At 39.5% G+C, this 20,409-nt stretch overlaps 1 protein-coding gene across 22 annotated transcripts in view; it reads left to right on the top strand.

The window, feature by feature from the left end:
* LOC133605969 (ELKS/Rab6-interacting/CAST family member 1-like) overlaps positions 1–20,409 on the top strand; it is a 149,292-nt gene that overhangs the window by 49,752 nt on the left and 79,131 nt on the right. For 14 of the 22 annotated variants that reach the window (XR_009815206.2, XR_009815205.2, XM_061959423.2 and 11 more), the window contains 4 exons: positions 2,326–2,463; positions 5,938–6,078; positions 11,150–11,290; positions 15,235–15,428. Coding sequence is in view for 18 of the 22 variants with exons in the window: in XM_061959423.2 (XP_061815407.1) it covers positions 2,326–2,463; positions 5,938–6,078; positions 11,150–11,290; positions 15,235–15,428 (614 nt within the window). In the remaining 4 variants the exon portion in view is untranslated. Of the gene's footprint in view, positions 1–2,325; positions 2,464–5,937; positions 6,079–11,149; positions 11,291–15,234; positions 15,429–15,728; positions 15,840–20,409 lie in introns of all 22 variants that reach the window. The other 8 variants (XR_009815203.2, XR_009815202.2, XM_061959411.2 and 5 more) reach the window with 1 other exon arrangement.

The following is a 20,409-nucleotide window of genomic DNA, read 5'->3' as shown; positions in this document are numbered from 1 at the left end:
TTAAGCCATGTTTTTAGGTTACTTACTTGCTTATTTACGCAAAAACAACAACAGCTAATTTCCCTAAATACTTTGGTCCACAACATGTTTTTTATTGGTCATTGCACCGACTATGTCATTTGCTTGTTATAACGCTTTCAATATAAACTTTCTGTTTTTCAACTCTTTATCGGATAAATCTCATATTTAACTAATTAAAATGTGTATTGGTTCATCTCAGACTATTTTATTTTATTTTTGTACAAGGTTCCTAAACTCATTGGAGTAACAGGACTGAAAGTAACATGAGTGAGTTTTTAGCATAGAATTATCAAATATAACTACATTACATTTATGCCAATAGCATGTTGACACTAAACATATTACATTGATTTTACAAAAAAATATATTTTGAAGTCATTAAGTAACAGGACTGTGCTGGGATTTTAATATACAGAAGAAACAGTGAGCCAACTTACTTTTGTTCTTCATGGAATGCAGAGGGCGTGAACGATGCAACTGCCTGTGTGGGGCATGTGACTTGTGGAATATTCCACATTTTCAGAGTGTGGTAACAGGACTGATTGGAAACCCAGAGACAAAACTAAGTGTGAAAATTGAGTTATTTTGTAATAAATTTAAATTATAGTTGGTATAAAGAGTAACATATACACACACACACACACATATATATGTATATATATGAATGTGTATATGTATGTATATGTATATATATACCGTGTGTATATATATATATACGACATACGACAAATCATCTCAAACCACAACAAAACAATTGCAAATGAGGCGTCGGCCCCCAGACAGAGCGACTCCAAAACCAACAAAGACTGTAACTGTCGAAAGAAACCTGATTGCCCTCTCAACGGGGGGTGCTTACAAACATCAGTTGTCTACCAATCTAAGGTAATACGCAAGGACATTAACACATCCGACACATATGTAGGATTAACCGAGGGAGAATTCAAAACCAGATGGAACAATCACAAGGCTTCTTTCAGGAACCAAAACCTGCGGAATACCACAGAACTCAGCAAACACATTTGGGACCTCAAAGACAATAATGTTGAATATTCAATAACATGGCAAATTCTTGCATCCAGCACACCTTACAATAGTGGTAATAAAAGATGCAACCTATGCTTGAAAGAGAAACTGTTTATTATTTACCGTCCAGACCTGTCATCCCTCAACAAGCGCAACGAAATTGTTACAGCATGCCGCCATAGACGGAAACACCTCCTAGGTAACACATGAGCCAATCAACACGCCCCTAGGCCAGCCTGTACCCACCCACTCTGTGCCCTATATAAACCATGGTATGCGAATGCTCCCATTAAAATCTCCTGATGATTGAGGGTACCCCCCCTCATGAAACAGGCCTGTAGAGATGAAATAGTCTTGTGATTTTTTTTCCCACACATACATATATATATATATATATATATATATGTATATATATATATACATATATATATATATATATATACACACACATATATACATACATGCATGCATTTCTGAAGTATTTACAGTAAATGATTACCCCATATTTTCAATGGATCCTCTTTTTGCTTCGCCCTCCATCAATACCCACCTGCAGCGTCTGTGACCACACTAACTTGACTCGTGGAAAAGACAACAGTTTTGCTTTAAAAGACTACTCTGTAGCAACACCTGTAGCGACCTACGTACACATTTTCATTAAACTTTTTTTAAGGTCACAGTTCACACAAGCCCCCCAAATGGCTGTCCCAGGGTATGCCTAGAACATGATTCTTTGGTTTTGGAAGTTCCAAAATCAGCATCTCTTCATCCATTGTGTCAACAGGGTGAATAACGTCTGAAAAATTTGGACAAGTTGACTTAATGTCCACCCTACCCTGTAAGACATTTCAAGGTGTAAAATAGTTTTTTAATTTAAAAAAAATAAAAAAACCCAGATCATTTATTTTGTGTCTATGCATGACTTCCTGTCCCGCACAAGTTGATTTTTGTGAAATTGATCTTCCAAAAATAGAAAGGTCTATGTGGTGGAGGACTGTGGACTGACGGCGCTGTGCCCTCAGTGTAAAAGTGACACATTGACTCGAATGGAAACGTATCTTTTCCTCTGCAGCGTTCAGTACATCATGTCTTCAAAGTAGTTTAAATTATTATTTTAAATGACGTTCAATAAATATCCAATCAGATCAACACTTAGCTTTGTCAAAAATATACTTTACAGGCAATTTTATCATGCATTTATACATTTTATTTCCTGGGGACGCAAGTGACAACGATTCTGTGGCGTGGGCCCAAAAGTGTTTTTATATGTTTTTTGTGCAGATAGAGAACCTCCAGGATCAGCTGAGGGACAAAGACAAGCAGCTGAGCGGCCTTAAGGACAGAATCAAATCTCTGCAGACGGACACGTCCAACACCGACACGGCCCTGGGAACCCTGGAGGAGGCTCTTTCCGAGAAGGTACAGTATGAACCGCCGACCACTCACATGATAGTGGGAAGTCACCCAATAATCACATGCATTATTAATAATCAAATAACTTTAAAAGTGTGTTTTTTGTACACACCAGGATGTACAACTTGGTCACCTTAGTATTTGTATTGACCCCACTTTTCATTTCACTGTATATAACAATTTATTGCAAAAAAAAAAATCATATTCTTAGCTGCTCGGCAGTCTTTATTGATCACCATTATTTTCAAATTAGCATAATAACTCTGTGTTCGCTCTTATAATACCAGTGTCGCTACAGCTTGGTTATCATACATGTTACAAAACGTTAATTAAGTATTTTTGAATGCATTTTTAAAGTGATTTAGTGACAGAATGGATTGCTCCCATTTGCTCTATTGCCAGCCACGAAGAACGAGCAGATTTTTACAAATTAGAATGCAAAAAAAACCTTGTCTTCTTGTCTCTCATAATGATTGTGAACGATAAGCAAAATTTAAAAAAAAAGTGCAGTTCCCCTTTAAGTTGAAGTGGAATAGTAATTGCTTTTTGGCAACACCTATTGATCACTAATTCATGAAGTTTAGTCACGTTTGTTCCTGTACACTTTCTAATATGCCTCTGCCTTGAAGATTTTGTATGTGTAAGTACAAAACCTAAAACCAGTGAAGCTGGCACGTTGTGTAAATTGTAAATAAAAACAGAATACAATGATTTGCAAATCCTTTTCAACCTATATTCAATTGAATACACTGCAATTGAGAAACTTTGTTATTTTTTGCAAATATTAGCTCAAAGACTGAGCAATTTAGGGATTTCACCATCTACGATCCGTAATATCATCAAAAGGTTCAGAGAATCTGGAGAAATCACTGCACGTAAGCAGCATGCCCGTGACCTTCGATCCCTCAGGCGGTACTGCATCAACAAGCGACATCGGTGTGTAAAAGACATCACCACTTGGGCTCAGGAACACTTCAGAAAACCACTGTCAGTAACTACAGTTGGTCGCTACATCTGTAAGTGCAAGTTAAAACTCTTCTATGCAAAGCGAAAGCCATTTATCAACAACACCCAGAAACGCCGCCGGCTTCGCTGGGCCCAAGCTCATCTAAGATGGACTGATGCAAAGTGGAAAAGTGTTCTGTGGTCTGACGAGTCCACATTACAAATGTTTTTTGGAAACTGTGGACGTCGTGTCCTCCGGACCAAAGTGGAAAAGAACCATGTTGTAGGCCAAAGTTCAAAACCAAGCATCTGTGATGGTATTGGGGTGTATTAGTGCCCAAGTCATGGGTAACTTGCACATCTGTGAAGGCACCATCAATGCTGAAAGATACATTCAGGTTTTGGAGCAACATATGTTGCCATCCAAGCAACGTCTTTTTCATGTACACCCCTGCTTATTTCAGCAAGACAATGCCAAGCTACATTCTGCACGTGTTACAACAGCGTGGCTTCGTAGTAAAAGATTGCGGGTACTAGACTGTAATCCAGACCTGTCTCCCGTTGAAAATGTGTGGCACATTATGAAGCGTAAAATACGACAACGGAGACCCCGGACTGTTGAACAACTTAAGACTTGAACTTAGACTTAGACAAACTTTATTGATCCACAAGGGAAATTGTTCCACACAGTAACTCAGTTACAAAGGATGAAAAGTGTAAGGATGGAAAGGATAATGCAGGTATAAAGTAGACTAAAAATGTACCGTAGTAGCAATACAAAATATAACGTACAGTATATGTAATATTTACATATTGTATAAACAGTATATAATATATACTGATATATTACATTATATTATAATATACACAATACATAACAAATCCGATTTACCATGTACAATATTACAGTATATGTAACAGCTGCAGTAAAAAAAAGGGCAGCATAAAATAAAGAGTAGATCCAGCAGAAAATACACATTATAAACAAAGAGGGTAGCTAACACAGAAGTAGTCAGGTAATACACAGATACCATCTATTGCTGTATGGCGAGTGATTATACAGCTGGATGGAGTGCGGAATGAAGAAGTTCTTGAATCGAACACTGTGGGAACGAAGCTGAAGGAGCCTGTTGGAGTACGAGCTCCACTGTCCCTCAATTGTCTGGGGGAGTGGGTGGGCAGGATTGTCCATGATGGCGAGCAGTTTGTCCAGTGTCCTCCTGTCCCTCACTGACACAAACGCCTCCAAAACGTGCCAACTTTACTGGTTTTGGGTTTTGTAATATGCAACTATAATTATTCCTTTTTTGTTTTTATTGACAAATGTGCTGTTTTAAACTGCAATATTGTTTAATTATTATTATTTATGTATGCTTGTGTGCTATTGTGTGTTTAGCTGTTGTGTAACTGGCAGATTCTTGTAGCATAAGCTGCACATCAAGCAAGAATGGGAAATAATTCCACCTGAAAAGCTTGTTAAATTGTTGTTAAAAGGAAAGGCCATGTAACACAATGGTAAAAATGCCCCTGTGCCACCTTTTTTGCAATGTGTTGCTGCCATTAAATTCTAAGTTAATGATTATTTGCAAAAAAAAAATTACGTTTCTCAGTTCGAACATTAAATATCTTGTCTTTGCAGTGTATTCAATTGAATAATAGTTGAAAAGGATTTGCAAATCATTGTATTCTGTTTTTATTTACGATTTACACAACCCGCCAACTTCACTGGTTTTGGGTTTTGTAATATGCAACTCTAACTATTCGATATTTGTTTATATTGACAAATGTGCTGTTTTAGACTGCAATATTGTTTAATTATTATTATGTATGTCTCACTTGTGTGCTATTGTGTGTTTAGCTGTTGTGTAACTGGCAGCTCCTTGCAGCATATACAGTAATCTACCATGTTTACCTTTTGTAAATGACTTGACTAAAATAGAAGAAAAGACCAACTTTGTGTGGTTATTGGAGGACATTTAGATGTTAAGTTAAAGTAAACACGCTGTAGGACTGTTTTTATTGGACATTTTATCGCACACTTCACATGCAAGCATATAATGTATCATCACATTCTTGGTTTTTTTTGTTAATATCGGACCAATATCAACATCAGATTGGGACATCCCTACTTTAAAGTTTGTTTTGTACCATTAACGGAAAGCAGGCCTATTCATTGTTGAGTCACTAATATTCGGAGTGAATGTGTGTGTTGGCAGGTAGAGGTGACCGAAAATCTTCCCAAGCTCCCCTCCTCGTCATTTTTTAATTTAATCTCACACAAACACTGCTTCTTGTTGTGTCTTCAATGTGAACGCTCACTTGAACTGACCATGGCTGCCTGGTTGATATAAACGTGTGTGCCAGAACGTATTGTGTGTCTAAAAGAAACACTGTTTATGCTGCTGGAGCTTCCATGCATATTAAGTGTATTGCAACTGTTATGAGTATGGAAATTCAATCTGGACCTTTTTTTTTATTGTATTGTGTCGTTTCCTTCTGTTATTCTTTTGCTGAACCCCTCCTCTCTCTGTCCAGGAGCGCACCATAGAACGACTGAAAGAGCAGCGGGAGAAGGAGGAAAGAGAGAAAGGCGATGAGATGGAGTCTACCAAAAAGGAGCTGAAGGATCTGAGAACGAAAGTTTCCCAGATGCAGGCTGACCTTGCAGAGCGTGAGGTAGAGGACACATACATCAACACTATCTCTCCTTCTCTGACTGATCTATCGCCGTAGAACACATCCTCTATCCTGCCAAGGTCCTTGGTACTGAAGGACCGCAATGATAAAACACTCACGTCTCCTTGACAACATAATATAGGACGCACAAAAGCAAAGCGCGCCTTGTCGTGGCCTCTGTGCAGGCGCCCATTTGTGGGGGGGAACAGGCAGAGAGTGACAAGGCAGTTTCCTGCGCTCTTGATTAACAAACCAAAGAAGTTTAACGAAGGAAAACACATTAACAAGAGCACTCAAAGGCAAGGACCCCCGCCAAAGCTTTAAAGATTTTGTCCACCCTCAAGTCGATTTGGAATTTTAATAGCTTTCAACCACATTTATGAGATTATAGTAGGATCTTCCAAAGCACAAGAAAGTGCAACCTAGTTTGATTGTTCAATGTTCAATGTGTCATGAGTTAGTTCGAACTGCTCTATGTCACACACACCACAAACCGCTCGCAGATGTTAGCAATAGTGGTTAAAAAGAACAACAAATACCTATCTATATTTGTCACAGTTGCAATATTAAACCTAGTAAAATTAACCTTCATTAGATGACTGGGGTTATTAGCTGTCAATCACGGAAGAGGGCGGGATTAAAGCCAGTTGAAATGTGAGCGCCGTCTACGCAGCCACCTACCCTTGACATACAGCGGATTTGAAAATGTTCATTACATTCTTCATCCCAATAAGTTTTTTTCTACACATGCTTTTTAAATATAAATTCATATTTGATTTCCAATATCAGTGAAATAACACCTGGTAGATACAAAGTTAAGAGTAGTCGTAACAAAGGGTATATTATTCCTTTGATTGATCCTTTGATTAATCCATTGCTTAACGCTTCATCCATCAAATTAGCATCAGAACGCTGTCTATGTTGTTTGCTAACTTGCTAACAACCCTTGAGAAACCTTTTTAATGGTTGCATCTCTCTACAGTGGATCTGGAGTGTATTTACAGCGCTTCACTTTTTCCACATTTTGTTATTTTACAGCCTTACCAAAAATGTAATATATTCATTTTTGTCTTTTTAAATTCTACAGACAATACCCCATAATAACAATGTGAAAATGTTTTATTTTTTGCAAAATTATTAGAAATAAAAAACTAAAAAAATCAAGTATTCACAGCCTTTGCTCAATACTGCTCAACACCTTTAGCAGCAATTACAACCTTATGTATATTTGAATGGGAAGCCACACGCGTGACACACCTATCTTTGGACAGTTTTGCCCATTCCTTGTTGCAGTACCTCTAGGGGAACATTATCACCAGACCTATGTAAGCGTCAATATATACCTAGATGTTGCAGAAAAAAGACCATATATTTTTTTAACCGATTTCCGAACTCTAAATGGGTGAATTTTGGCAAATTAAACGCCTTTGTAATATTCGCTCTCGGAGCGATGACGTCACAACGTGACGTTGCATCGGGAAGCAATCCGCCTTTTTCTCAAACACCGGGTCAAAACAGCTCTGTTATTTTCCGTTTTTTCGACTGTTTTCCGTACCTTGGAGACATCATGCCTCGTCGGTGTGTTGTCGGAGGGTGTAACAACACGAACAGGGACGGATTCAAGTTGCACCAGTGGCCCAAAGATGCGAAAGTGGCAAGAAATTGGACGTTTGTTCCGCACACTTTACCGACGAAAGCTATGCTACGACAGAGATGGCAAGAATGTGTGGATATCCTGTGACACTCAAAGCAGATGCATTTCCAACGATAAAGTCAAAGAAATCTGCCGCCAGACCCCCATTGAATCTGCCGGAGTGTGTGAGCAATTCAGGGACAAAGGACCTCGGTAGCACGGCAAGCAATGGCGGCAGTTTGTTCCCGCAGACGAGCGAGCTAAACCCCCTGGATGTATTGGCTCACACCGTCCCAAGATGATCAAGAGAAGAATATCGACCCTAGCTTCCCTGGCCTGCAGACATGAGGGTATGTCTGCAGAATATATTAATTGATGAAAATTGGGCTGTCTGCACTCTCAAAGTGCATGTTGTTGCCAAATGTATTTCATATGCTGTAAACCTAGTTCATAGTTGTTAGTTTTCTTTTAATGCCAAACAAACACATACCAATCGTTGGTTAGAAGGCGATCGCCGAATTCGTCCTCGCTTTCTCCCGTGTCGCTGGCTGTCGTGTCGTTTTCGTCGGTTTCGCTTGCATACGGTTCAAACCGATATGGCTCAATATCTTCAGTTTCTTCTTCAATTTCGTTTTCGCTACCTGCCTCCACACTACAACCATCCGTTTCAATACATTCGTAATCTGTTGAATCGCTTAAGCCGCTGAAATCCGAGTCTGAATCCGAGCTAATGTCGCTATAGCTTGCTGTTCTTTCCGCCATGTTTGTTTGTGTTGGCTTCACTATGTAGCGTCACAGGAAGATGGACGGGTGATTAAAATCAGGCACTTTGAAGCTTTTTTTAGGGATATTGCGTGATGGGTAAAATTTTGAAAAAAACTTCGAAAAATATAATAAGCCACTGGGAACTGATTTTTAATGGTTTTAACAATTCTGAAATTGTGATAATGTTCCCCTTTAAGCTGCATCAGATTGGATGAGAAGCATTGGTTTTCATCTAGGATGTCTCTGTACTTTGCTGCATTCGTTCCCTCTATCCTGACTAGTCTCCCAGTTCTTGCTGCTGAAAAACATTCCCACAGCATGATGCTGCCACCACCATGCTTAACAGTAGGGATGGTATTGGCCTGGTGATGAGCGGTGCCTGGTTTCCTCCAAACATAATGCTTGGCATCCACGCCAAAGAGTTCAATCTCTGTCTCATCAGACCAGAGAATTTTGTTTCTAATGGTCTGAGAGTCTTTCAGGTGCATTTTGGAAAAACAAACTTTAAGAAATGGTTTCCGTCTGGCCATGATACCATATAGGCCTGATTGGTGTATTGCTGCAGAGATGGTTGTCCTTCTGGAAGGATCTCCTCTCTCTACAGAAGAATGCTGTAGCTCTGACAGAGTGACCATCGGGTTGCTTGTCACCTCCCTGACTAAACTAAGATGAATGCAGCAATGTACAGAGACATCCTGGATAAAAACCAACACTTCCCGTCCAATCTAATGGCGCTTTGGAGGTGCTGCAAAGAGGAATGGGAAAAGAGGAATGCATGTAACTACCCAAAGGTGTGCCAAGATTTTGGCATTGTTTTCAAAAATACTAGAGGCTGTGATTGCTCCCAAAGGTGCATCAACAAAGGATCAAGCAAAGGATGTGATTTTTAAGTTTTTTACTTTTAATACATTTGCAAAAAAAAAAAATCAAACCCTTTCACATTGTCATTATGGGGTATTGTCTGTAAAATTTTGAGAACAAAATTGAATGTATTCCATTTTGGGATAAGGCTTTCAGCTAACAAAATGTGAAAAAAGAGAAGCACAGTGAATAATTTCCGGATGCACTGCAGTTGTGTGTGTGTGTGAGTGACCGGAAGAAAAGATTTGCCTCGTTTTGGTACCACCTGTTGGTTTGCATGTCTAAATCTTGAAGTAACTCTCCCTAATATAAGACAAATCTATATTTTTCAGACTTTCTTCGGCAGAAAAAATCTGGTCTCATATTTCATATACCGTATTTTTCGGACTATAAGTCGCTCCGGAGTATAAGTTGCACCGGCCGAAAATGCATAATAAAGAAGGAAAAAAACATATATAAGTCGCACTGGAGTATAAGTCGCATTTTTGGGGGAAATTTATTTGATAAAACCCAACACCAAGAATAGACATTTGAAAGGCAATTTAAAATAGATAAAGAATAGTGAACAACAGGCTGAATAAGTGTAGGTTATATGACGCACAAATAACCAACTGAGAATGTGCCTGGTATGTTAACGTAACATATTATGGTAAGAGTCACTCAAATAACTATAACATATAGAACATGCTATATGTTTACCAAATAATCTGTCACTCCTAATCGCTAAATCCCATGAAATCTTATACGTCTAGTCTCTTACGTGAATGAGCTAAATAATATTATTTGATATTTTACGGTAATGTGTTAATAATTTCACACATAAGTCGCTCCTGAGTATAAGTCGCACCCCCGGCCAAACTATGAAAAAAACTGTGACTTATAGTCCGACAAATACGGTATGTATATGTGATTGGTCGTAAGAGAAGCTCTGCCTTGTTTCGTTTTGGCGCCACCTGTTGGTTTATATGTCTAAATATTGAAATAAATCTCCCAGATATAAGACAACTCGTCTCCTTTAAACTTCATTCTGAGGGGGAAAAAAACCTGTCTCATATACATACTGTATGTGTGTGAGTGGCTGGATGAAAAGCTCTGACTCGCATGAGGCAAAGTCATTTGGTACCACCTGCTGATCCAGTATATAAGACTTTAGACACGGAATAGAAGACAACCTGTCTTTTCCAGACTTGTTTGTGAAGAAAAAAACCATGTTGCACACCAAACAAAAAATAGAGTCAGCAAAGGACAAAGTCATGATGTAAATATTCACAATAGTGCTGCTCCACCCACAGCTAAAATGCGCACATTAACTGCATTGTTGTGAAAATGCCTTTTACTTTACGCCTCCTCTGGCTACTTTTAGTGCCTTTTGTGGGCTCATAAACGCTGTTAATGTCCTCTTGTAAGCCTCCAGATAGACACGGAAGAACCTGCAGAGAAAATAAGCATTCCTCCTCCACCTCCACCATGCAGCTAAACACAAACCTAAATATAATGAGAGTACGCTCAGTCAAGTGTAAAATTATAACCCTCCTGTTCTGTCCTCGTTGGCTACTTGCAAAGAGGGAAAGGGAGATAGACTTCACGCTTGGAAAAATTTTGTGGGAAAAAAAGAGACGCAGGTCATGGGAAAAAGTTTCAAAGAGCATTGTGATGATGAGTCATGCTCTTGTGTTTTAAGGAATACCTCCAAGGATAAAAAGAGAAGTTGATTTGGATTTTCACCAACTTTGCATTTTTGAATGATAGTTCTAGTCCAATTGTGCTCAAAATAATCAGTTTGAGTTCATTCTTTGGCCATTTCCCTCGCAGGCTTGTGTTTTGGACCTAAAAGAGAAAGCATCCTCCCTGGCCTCCTCGGCTCTGAAGAAGGACAGCCGTCTGAAGAGTCTGGAGATCGGTCTGGAGAAAAAAAAGGAAGAGTGTGTCAAATTGGAAAACCAGTTGAAAAAGGTCAGTGGTTGGAACCGCATCAAAGTATGCACATTTTACAGCATTTATCCTTCACCTTTATGAGTCCAAGATTCTGGCTCGGAACTCAGAATAATCAAATTAAGGATGAGTCGATCGATTGGCCATCCAACAGTATCAATGGATTTTTGTGGAAAAAGTATGTGATCGGCCAATGCCAGTTGTCTTTCAATGCTGATCACAAAAAAAAAACGATCCCTTTTGGCTGATACTTCATTAAATTTTTGTCCGTTAACAACAGGGATGTGCTGTTAATCAAATTCCGGTATTTTCTGAGAGGACTGCTAAAATTCTGGACAAATGATCCGGCTATCTTTTTTTTTTTAATTCCAGTTGACCGTCGTAATTATGAAACGCTGTCACATTCACTTCAGCTGCTGCTGCTACTACGCATAGAGAATCAGCTTGGAATAATCACAAATAAGGAAGCAACGCCACACGAAAGTGTGTAACGCAACAATATTTCCTCTTTAAAAGTCCCTCAAAGTTACACTGCTAATAAGAGTTAGTGTCAGTTTGAAGTAAACACGCTTTACTCACAACAATATTAATCCACTCCAAAAAGTAAAAAGTTTAAGTAATATAATAATCCATAAAGTTGCTTTGAAGCAATGTAGCACCTGCTGACAGGTCTCTGGTTGCCATCACTTCATCGCGCAGCGTTTGCATGGCATTAAACACAAAAATGTGTTGCGGTTTGTCCTGTCTCTTGACTCTACAAACTGAACTATCCAGCATTACCCTTCCTTACAGAGTCTTTTTGTTTGTATGGTACATAATACACAGACACATACATCAATAGCTGTCAACACTCAATATGGCCTCCAGTCCGTCACTCAAATACGTCCGTGTGCAACATAAACACAAATAATTCCTATAGTTACAACATGCACACCCACCTAACATGCAAATTGATTGTAGTGGTTTATTTTCTATATTTCATATGCTATAGCATGTAAAAAATCTGTGCTCTGCGCATGAATGCCTTAAATAAATATTATTTTCAGCTGAGTGTAACTGTAAGGAATAGAAACACAGTGATGGATTTGTGTGGTCTTTACAAGATGATGACATCACTGCATTTCTCCTTGCACTGCACACATAGTTGACTTGTTTAAGACTTAAAAAGCAGGTGTTAATAAAATATTTTCTTGCTGTGAAGTGAATTGTTTTGTTCTCTGGAGACGCAAAGTGCTTTACATAGTGAAGCCCATTATCTACATCTTTAAGCTACATTTAAACCAGCATGGGTGGCACTGAGAGCAGGTGGGTAAAGTGTCTTGCCAAAAGACACAACAGCAGTGACGAGTTGCTGACACGGCTGCTCTACCAACCGAGCCCCGCCCCTCGCCCTATGAGATGCTGTGAGATGTTACACAATGTTGGTAATGTACTTTGTAATCTTGTTGTAAAAAAAAAAAAGAGAGACGTTTTTCACATCTTTTTTTTTTTTTTTACACCAATTACATATAGTACCGATGAATACCGATAACGATATTGGTATCGGTATCAATAAAATCTTAACGATATACATCCTTACTGTTAACTGACAGAGGCAGGCTGCAGCTAACAGTGTGGAGCTGCTTCCCTAAATTAGTAATACTTATCTTCATTGTGGCAAATAAACTACATTTCTTAGTATCTTAAGTTCCATTGTCAAGAGGACGGACGAGAGCAAGACGGGAGCAGGCATGTTGATCACTAAGCTAGCTGCTAAGCTAACTTGAAACATGAGAATAAATAAGTGCTTAGTAAACTTTAGGAAGTGTAGATGGAAGCGCCTTACAGCAGAAAGTAAACAGATATTAACATGAAGTTAACAAGTAGATTGATAAGAGTTGTTAGCTATCAAACTGTCTGTACTGTTAGTGGGCATGTTGTGTGTGATCTACTAAGACTGCGTGTACAATTGATAACGGGTACAGACCGCCGTATTTTGCGTGTACTACTGGCTGTCACAATGGAGACACTCATTTACTGCCCATTCACGTTATTTTGTTATGTGTGCGATGTTGTTGAACAAGCAGCACACATCTATAACTTTCAGTACCTTTTCTGAAATATAGAATCACAGTTTATAAACTATTTTTAGCGCGCTAATGGCGCGCTCTGCAGGGAGGCAGTCGACCAACACAGAGTACATTAATAATTGTATATTAAGGTTAAATATCGCATGTATACTAAGGTTAAATATCGCAATAGTTCACCATATTGAGATATTGTCATACTCCTCTAGTGTAGTGGTCCCCAACCTTTTTGTAACTGCGGACCGGTCAACGCTTGAAAATTTGTTCCACGGACCGGGGGGAGGGGGTATGGTATTTTATTTTATTTTATTTTATTTTATTTTTTTTGTCATAAAAAAATACAATCATGTGTGCTTACGGACTGTATCCCTGCAGACTGTATTGATCTATATTGATATATAATGTAGGAACCAGAATATTAATAACAGAAAGAAACAACCCTTTTGTGCGAATGAGTGTAAATGGGGGAGGGAGTTTTTTTGGGTTGGTGCACTAATTGTAAGTGTATCTTGTGTTTTATATGTTGATTTATTAAAAAAATAATAATAATTATTTATTTTTTTTATTTTTTTATTTCTTGTGCGGCCCGGTACCTACCAATCGATCCACGGACCGGTACCGGGCCGCGGACCGGTGGTTGGGGACCACTGCTCTAGTGTATACAAGTTGAACCGCCCACCTTCGCAAACATATTTTCCTCTGATTTCAGATCAACAGTTGGAATTAAAGTGACTGATGTTACACATTGAGTAGTTCCAGCTCCAATAACACTCCCCTTCTCTCTTTAATGGCCATATATTTGCTAGCGACAAAGAAAGCTAACAAGTTAAATAGGAGGAGAGTTGTAGTTTCTCGGTGAAGTCAAACAAAGCTACAGAAGCTGTGGTGTCAAATGTGAACCAGGGACTAGTTGCTGGGGCACTCAAAAAGATCCTTCATGGTTGGCAAGTCTGTGGTTGTATGTTATTAGATAAAAAAAAGAACGCTCGTTCCAAAAAGATTATACATTTACATTTTAATACATGAAATTAAATCTATTTATATATGTCTTTTGATGTTTCAATACATATGTTAATATTTTTGGAAGTGTTATTTTCTGCTATATGACATATCTGCTGTTTCTCTCCTCTCCTCCTCTTAATTGTTGGTCTCTTTGTATTAGCAAAGATGCAAAGCAGACTCCAAACTAGCGCCTCTGTGCACGCTTTGATTGACACTTTGCGCGTGGGACCACGGTCCTTGTTGTTTTTTCGTCTTTTTTTATTTGTCTTTCCCGTCTTTTTGCAGGCAGATCTGAACATTATGCCGTCACACGCCCAAACATTGACTCTCCACATAAAGATCTGTAGAAACGCTTGCGCACTTCCAAAACTAATAGGGTTCATAATTTGTGCAGTCAAGACTGTCTCACACACACACACACACACACACACACACACACACACACACACACACACACACACACACACACACGCACACGCGCGCGCACATATATATATATATATATATATATATATATATATATATATATATATATATATATTATACACATCCCAAGAGCAACATTTGCTTCTGGGAAACACTCACAGCTGTTATAACTGCTGCTTCTACCTTTTTTTTTCTTTGTTTTATTTAAATTAGCACTTTTTTTGTCTCTTTGACTGTGGTTTATGGTCAGCTTATAAATCTGACATTCTTTGTAACTTCCAAATGATTTTAGCATTATAATATATTTGCACATCAGATTATGTATCTCCATATGATCTTTTGTTGTGAAGAATCTTAATTGAATTGTATTTTCTGCTTGGTTAAGCTTTCACACAAGTAATACCCTTGGCTCATATTTAAACTCATTGTTTCCAAGCCTCAACAATTTACGCTCATTCATTTGCCTCACAGGCTCAGAGTGCGGCCGTGGAGTCTGCGACCAGCACTGAACTCTCGGAACGAATCTCTCGCCTGGAGCAGGAAGTGAGCCGTCACAAAGAAGATGCTGGGAAGGCTCAGTCCGAGGTGGAGCGCCTCCTCGACATCCTCAGGGAGATGGAGAACGAGAAGAACGACAAGGAGAAAAAGATCCATGAGCTGGAGAGGTGAGAGCGGGGGGAGGAATCAATACAATTCAGAAAGTCAGCCCCTAAGCTAAATCAAATGTCGTATCTGCTTTAAATCATAATTTCATCTTTTACATTCTCCTTCACTTTCTGCTGGAGTCTAAAATAATCTTCTTTAATGTGACAATTCATTCGTTAATGCTTCTTCTCTTGTCTCCCTTATTCATTTGGGCCTTATTATACCTGTCTCTTCATGTTGTGCATCACACCTTACTTAATCGTGTGTGTCGACATGTTGTGCATTTACAACACGCACACACACACGCACACACACTTCAGAAAGCCCTCTGCTTCTCATCTGTGGCATTCTCAGCCGTTGCGAAAGCAGGCCCCTCCCCTGTCTGCCTCTCAGCAGCCAATGGGGGGCCTGGTGTGGGACTACCTTGGCACGTGAGTGGCTGAAGGCTCCTGTCAATCCATCATATTGTTGCACGTACAAAACAACTTCAGTGTGGACATGAGAGCACCCACGCCCATGTGGAAAAGGTTCCCTCCCATGCATCACTCATTAAAACAACATCAAGTGAAGTAGAAAGGCACTTTTTCCACATGGGACACAGCTGTGTTCACTAATGTGTTGCAGCATCGCAGTTAAAAATATTGTGAGTGTTCTCGAAAGGGTGAAAGTTACTGCGCCACATGTGAGCCATCAGCACAAGTTGCGTGCATGCGGCAGCCTGACATGCTCCTAAAACGAGTCTTTGCTGTACAGCCTGACACTTTTTGAACGCCTGCGATGCAACACTTTCATTTTTAGCAGCGCTGCTCTCACACTTCACTTGCACTTGCACAACTTAACACATTTTACTCACTGCTGAACTTAGGGGTGGAACAGTACGCCATAATTACAGTGCGCTGTGTACCTCATTTTTAAGGTCACAATTGTGGGGACAGGAAGAGAACAAAATGAAAATCATATAATTGCTTATCTTATTTGTAAACAGCTTTATTGAATTTTAAAATTAAACTGCAAACAGATAGCAGCGTATAAATAAAATTCTCAAAGGGGACCGGTCATGCTAAGCCAATTTTTCTTACCTTCCTGTTTTTGTGTATTTTGGAATCAGCTTAAGTCCCAAAACTTTGAAATCAAACCATGGAGGCATGGCAAAGATATTTATAAAACAGTCTTGCCTTCCTTGCAATTTTCCCCATTTGTGACGTTTTTCCCATTGGTGATGTCAGGAATTATCTCCATATATGGTCAACATTTACCCGATGAGCTTTGCGCAAGTCCACCATGTAGTCTTGACGTTTTGGTCTATAAGTTCCTTCTTTTTCTCTACCCTCTTGTAGTGGGGCAGACTGGCTCGTTCATGCACATGCATCCTCCACTGTTTACACTTCTAACAAAAAGTAGCGTATAGTTCTAACTTGTGTCTGTAAGTATGCTTCATATGGAAGCGCAAAAAACTACAAATGGCTGACGGGGAGAAAGGCAGAAAGCAGCTTGAAGATGGTCTGTAAAACATAATCCATGGAACATTTTGACCAAAGAACCACCATTACATGTTAAGTAGACCACAAGGAAGTGTTTTGAATTCAGAAAAACATCAAATGACCCTTTATAGTAAAAAAAGTAATGATACAAAAATATATGTAAAATAATTACGGTTGTCAAACAATAACAATATCTATTTGTGATTTACCATATTTTGTTCGTAGTGAAGTCATAATTAATTGCAATTAAATGCAAGTACAAGGCCAAATTTTGGCCCAAGGCCATTTTTTTGTAGGAATAAAAATCTAACAAAAACAAAGCAAAAATGGGGGTACTACACCTAAGAGGCAAAATGTAATAAAGAAATGTTGATACTAATAAATAAATACGACACTGTTTTTTTTCTTTAAAGTAGGACTGTCAAAAACGACTTAACTTATGTGATTAATCACAAAAAAATGATCGCATTAATTAATTATGTATATACATACAGTATATTAACCACACAATTTATTTTTACTGTACTTGCTCCTTTACCTTAAACGTGGAAGGGTTGTTATACATCAGTGATCAGGTCAGTAATACGTCAGTGCAAAGATGAGTGAGGAGACTCTTGACTGTTGTATTATCTAAACCATGACTGAACAGTGGACATTAAATAAAACTGTTACAATGTTTTGAGCAAAAAAATGTAGTATATTCAAGTAGCCTAAAATATTTTTTTTAAATGTTCCTGAATGATAACATGACTCTCGCCAGATCCTTGTAGTTCGCTGAGCTCCACACATTGATCTGTGAGTTCTCAATAGGAGATGTATTTCAGAAGGTAAAAAAAATCTTTGTATGTGATTGGATAAACCACTTGTCCGTCATCTTGAATGACGTGCTACTTCAAGCACTCACATCCAAATCAACCCGTGACGCTGATGAGAGGGATGCTGGGAAATCAAAACCCGGTCGGAAGAAGAGCCTTAACATCCTTGCCACCAATAAATGCCTTCAAAACCGTTCTCTGATCATCTTTTAAAGAATTCATATTTGATCGATGTCGCAAAACAGTTGCAATAGCAGAATCAATGTCCGCACACGACTCCTCGCGCCGTGCCGCAATTGTTGTTTGAATCAAACAGTCCCTTCGGCGCTACGTCACATCGATGAAATCCCGCCCGGCGATCTTGATTGGTTCATTATTTTTTGCTATCTGGAAGGAGTTTGCATTGCCTTCGAGCCCAGACCCTTGTGTGGAGCTCAGTGAACTACAAGGGTCTGGCGAGAGTCAGGTTACCTGAATGGTATTTTGGCAATAATATTGCATTCGTGTCCAAATCTTTTTAAGTGAGTTTAAATTGAGCAAGCAAGTAATAGCCTGTGATTAATCATGATTAATACAAATTCAAAAGTGTGATTAATCTGATTAAAAAAAAATATCACTTGACATCACTACTTTAGACATATACAACCTTTTTTCCAAAATATCAAAATGGCCTCCTGCATCCTTGGATTTTTCAGCCAGCACTAGTTTGACCAGCTTGCGAGTTTCATTGGTGAGGCTAAAGATGTTCACAAATAAACTAAGGCCTCCACGTTAAATGTCTGCAGTCATCAGAGCTTCCATAGACGTGTGCGCTGCTGCCTTGTAGTTCACTGAAACTACATTTCCCACAGTCCTTGCACATTGTTTACATGTTTCATGACGTCCTGCGCTGACGACGAGGAAGTAGAGCTGCTCTGCCTGTTGGCTTCGAAGAACAGTAAAATAAAAGGACGGTGGTATCTGCGGCCAGAGACGAACAAAGAACTCACTATTCCCTCTCAGGGGTGAGTCGTGGAAAATATTACATTTATAAACTGGCCTGATTTTAACTGTATGATGTTGACCAATGTCACAATTAATGCGAGTCCATGTAAAACATATATGCCGAGCAGTGTTATGTGTGATACAGTGCGAGGAACAGAGTTTGCGCGGTCATTAAGTCGAGCTTAGCGCGCAGAGACGGAACATACGCATAAAGGAGTCTGCAGAGAGCCACGAGAATGTTTGGGCCTTCAGTGTTCACAAAGGAAAAAGGAGACTTTAATTACAGGAAAAGTTTTTCTAGCTCTGGTTTCTCCTTGGCACTTTGGCTAGCGGTTGTCATGTCTAACAATAGTCGCCCCCCCAAGGCAGTTTAACTTCCTGTCCCTCACCATTTGAGAGCTCGGTACACTTCTTTACCATGCCAAAAGTCCCGCACAGAGAAGTACATGTATTGTTCCAGCCCTAATTGTTCTACTTCACACTTAACAGGAATGCCTCCAAACTACTGTGTTGTTTGTGTCCATTTCTTAGCTGATGTACTAATTTTCTTGTTTGTCACTTTGTGTTCTGAAAAAACCTTGTAGAAAGGTCCACATGAAAAAGATCAGTGGACGTATTTATCCAAAGCTCAGACATCCCTTCTTGACGTGTCCGTTTGAGGTTTTTCTTCACACTCGGACAGTAAAAGTAATGGCTGTTAACGATCCCAGGACATTATTTTCAAACGCCTGGCTGACAAAAATATGAGGCTATTTATATTTCAAGCAGCCGCCGACTTCCAATTAGTGTGTGTGTTTTAATGATTTATTTGCTCTGAAGCGTGGCGTCGCACCCTGGAATGAACGCTCAGACCTCCGCCAAAGTGAAACAGGCCAAATTCTGCACAAAATTCATGCATGTGAGCGAATGTTGTCGTTTTCCACTGACACTGTTAGCCGAAGTCCTGGATCCACACCAATAATTTACAGGCTTTTCCTTGGCTCGTGCTCCATTCCGCCTCTCATTTTCAGATAAATCAATTTAGCAGTTTTTCGTAGGAGTTTTCTAGATAACACATAAAACAATAATGGCGGATGTATTAGGAAAAGACTGGATCGGAAGATTAGGACAAATCCATTTTTCTGGTGAACTCCTGACTTCCATATTGTCACACTTCCCTTACTGATGAAAAGCTGCCATGCGGGTTCAATAAGGCAAGACATGGTCCTGCCTGCTGTAAATCCAGCTGTTCTAAAGAGCCGCTGGCCTATTTATTTCGAGTAACAAGGATGGTAATTGGAGCGGACGGAGTGACTTCACACTGGGGGGAAATGGAGCTGAAAAATCTGCCCTGATGGCCAAAATAAAAGATTTTGGACAGCAGAGCGGAAAACAAAGCGGGGCAGCGACGCAGGAGAATGCAGAGGAAAGAGGTGGTGAGGGAAAGAGCAGAAGACATTGGGGGCGGCTTGGCGCAGACGGTAGAGCGGCCCTGCCAGCAACTTTAGGGTTCCAGGTTCGTTTCCAGCATCCGCCATCCTAGTCACGGTCGTTGTGTCCTTGGGCAAGTCACTTCACCCTTGCACTTGATGACTGGCGGTTAGCGCCTTGCATGGCAACTTCCGCCATGCAGTAAATGTGTGTGTGTGATTGGGTGAATATGACGTATAATGTAAAGCGCTTTGGGTATCATTTCAGGCATAGTAAAGCACTATATGAGTACAGTAGTCTATATACCTTGG

This window comes from Nerophis lumbriciformis, linkage group LG05 (genome assembly GCF_033978685.3).
Source record: "Nerophis lumbriciformis linkage group LG05, RoL_Nlum_v2.1, whole genome shotgun sequence".
In the NCBI taxonomy this organism is placed as follows: Eukaryota; Metazoa; Chordata; class Actinopteri; order Syngnathiformes; family Syngnathidae; genus Nerophis; species Nerophis lumbriciformis.
This window is presented reverse-complemented; position numbering and strand designations above follow the sequence as displayed.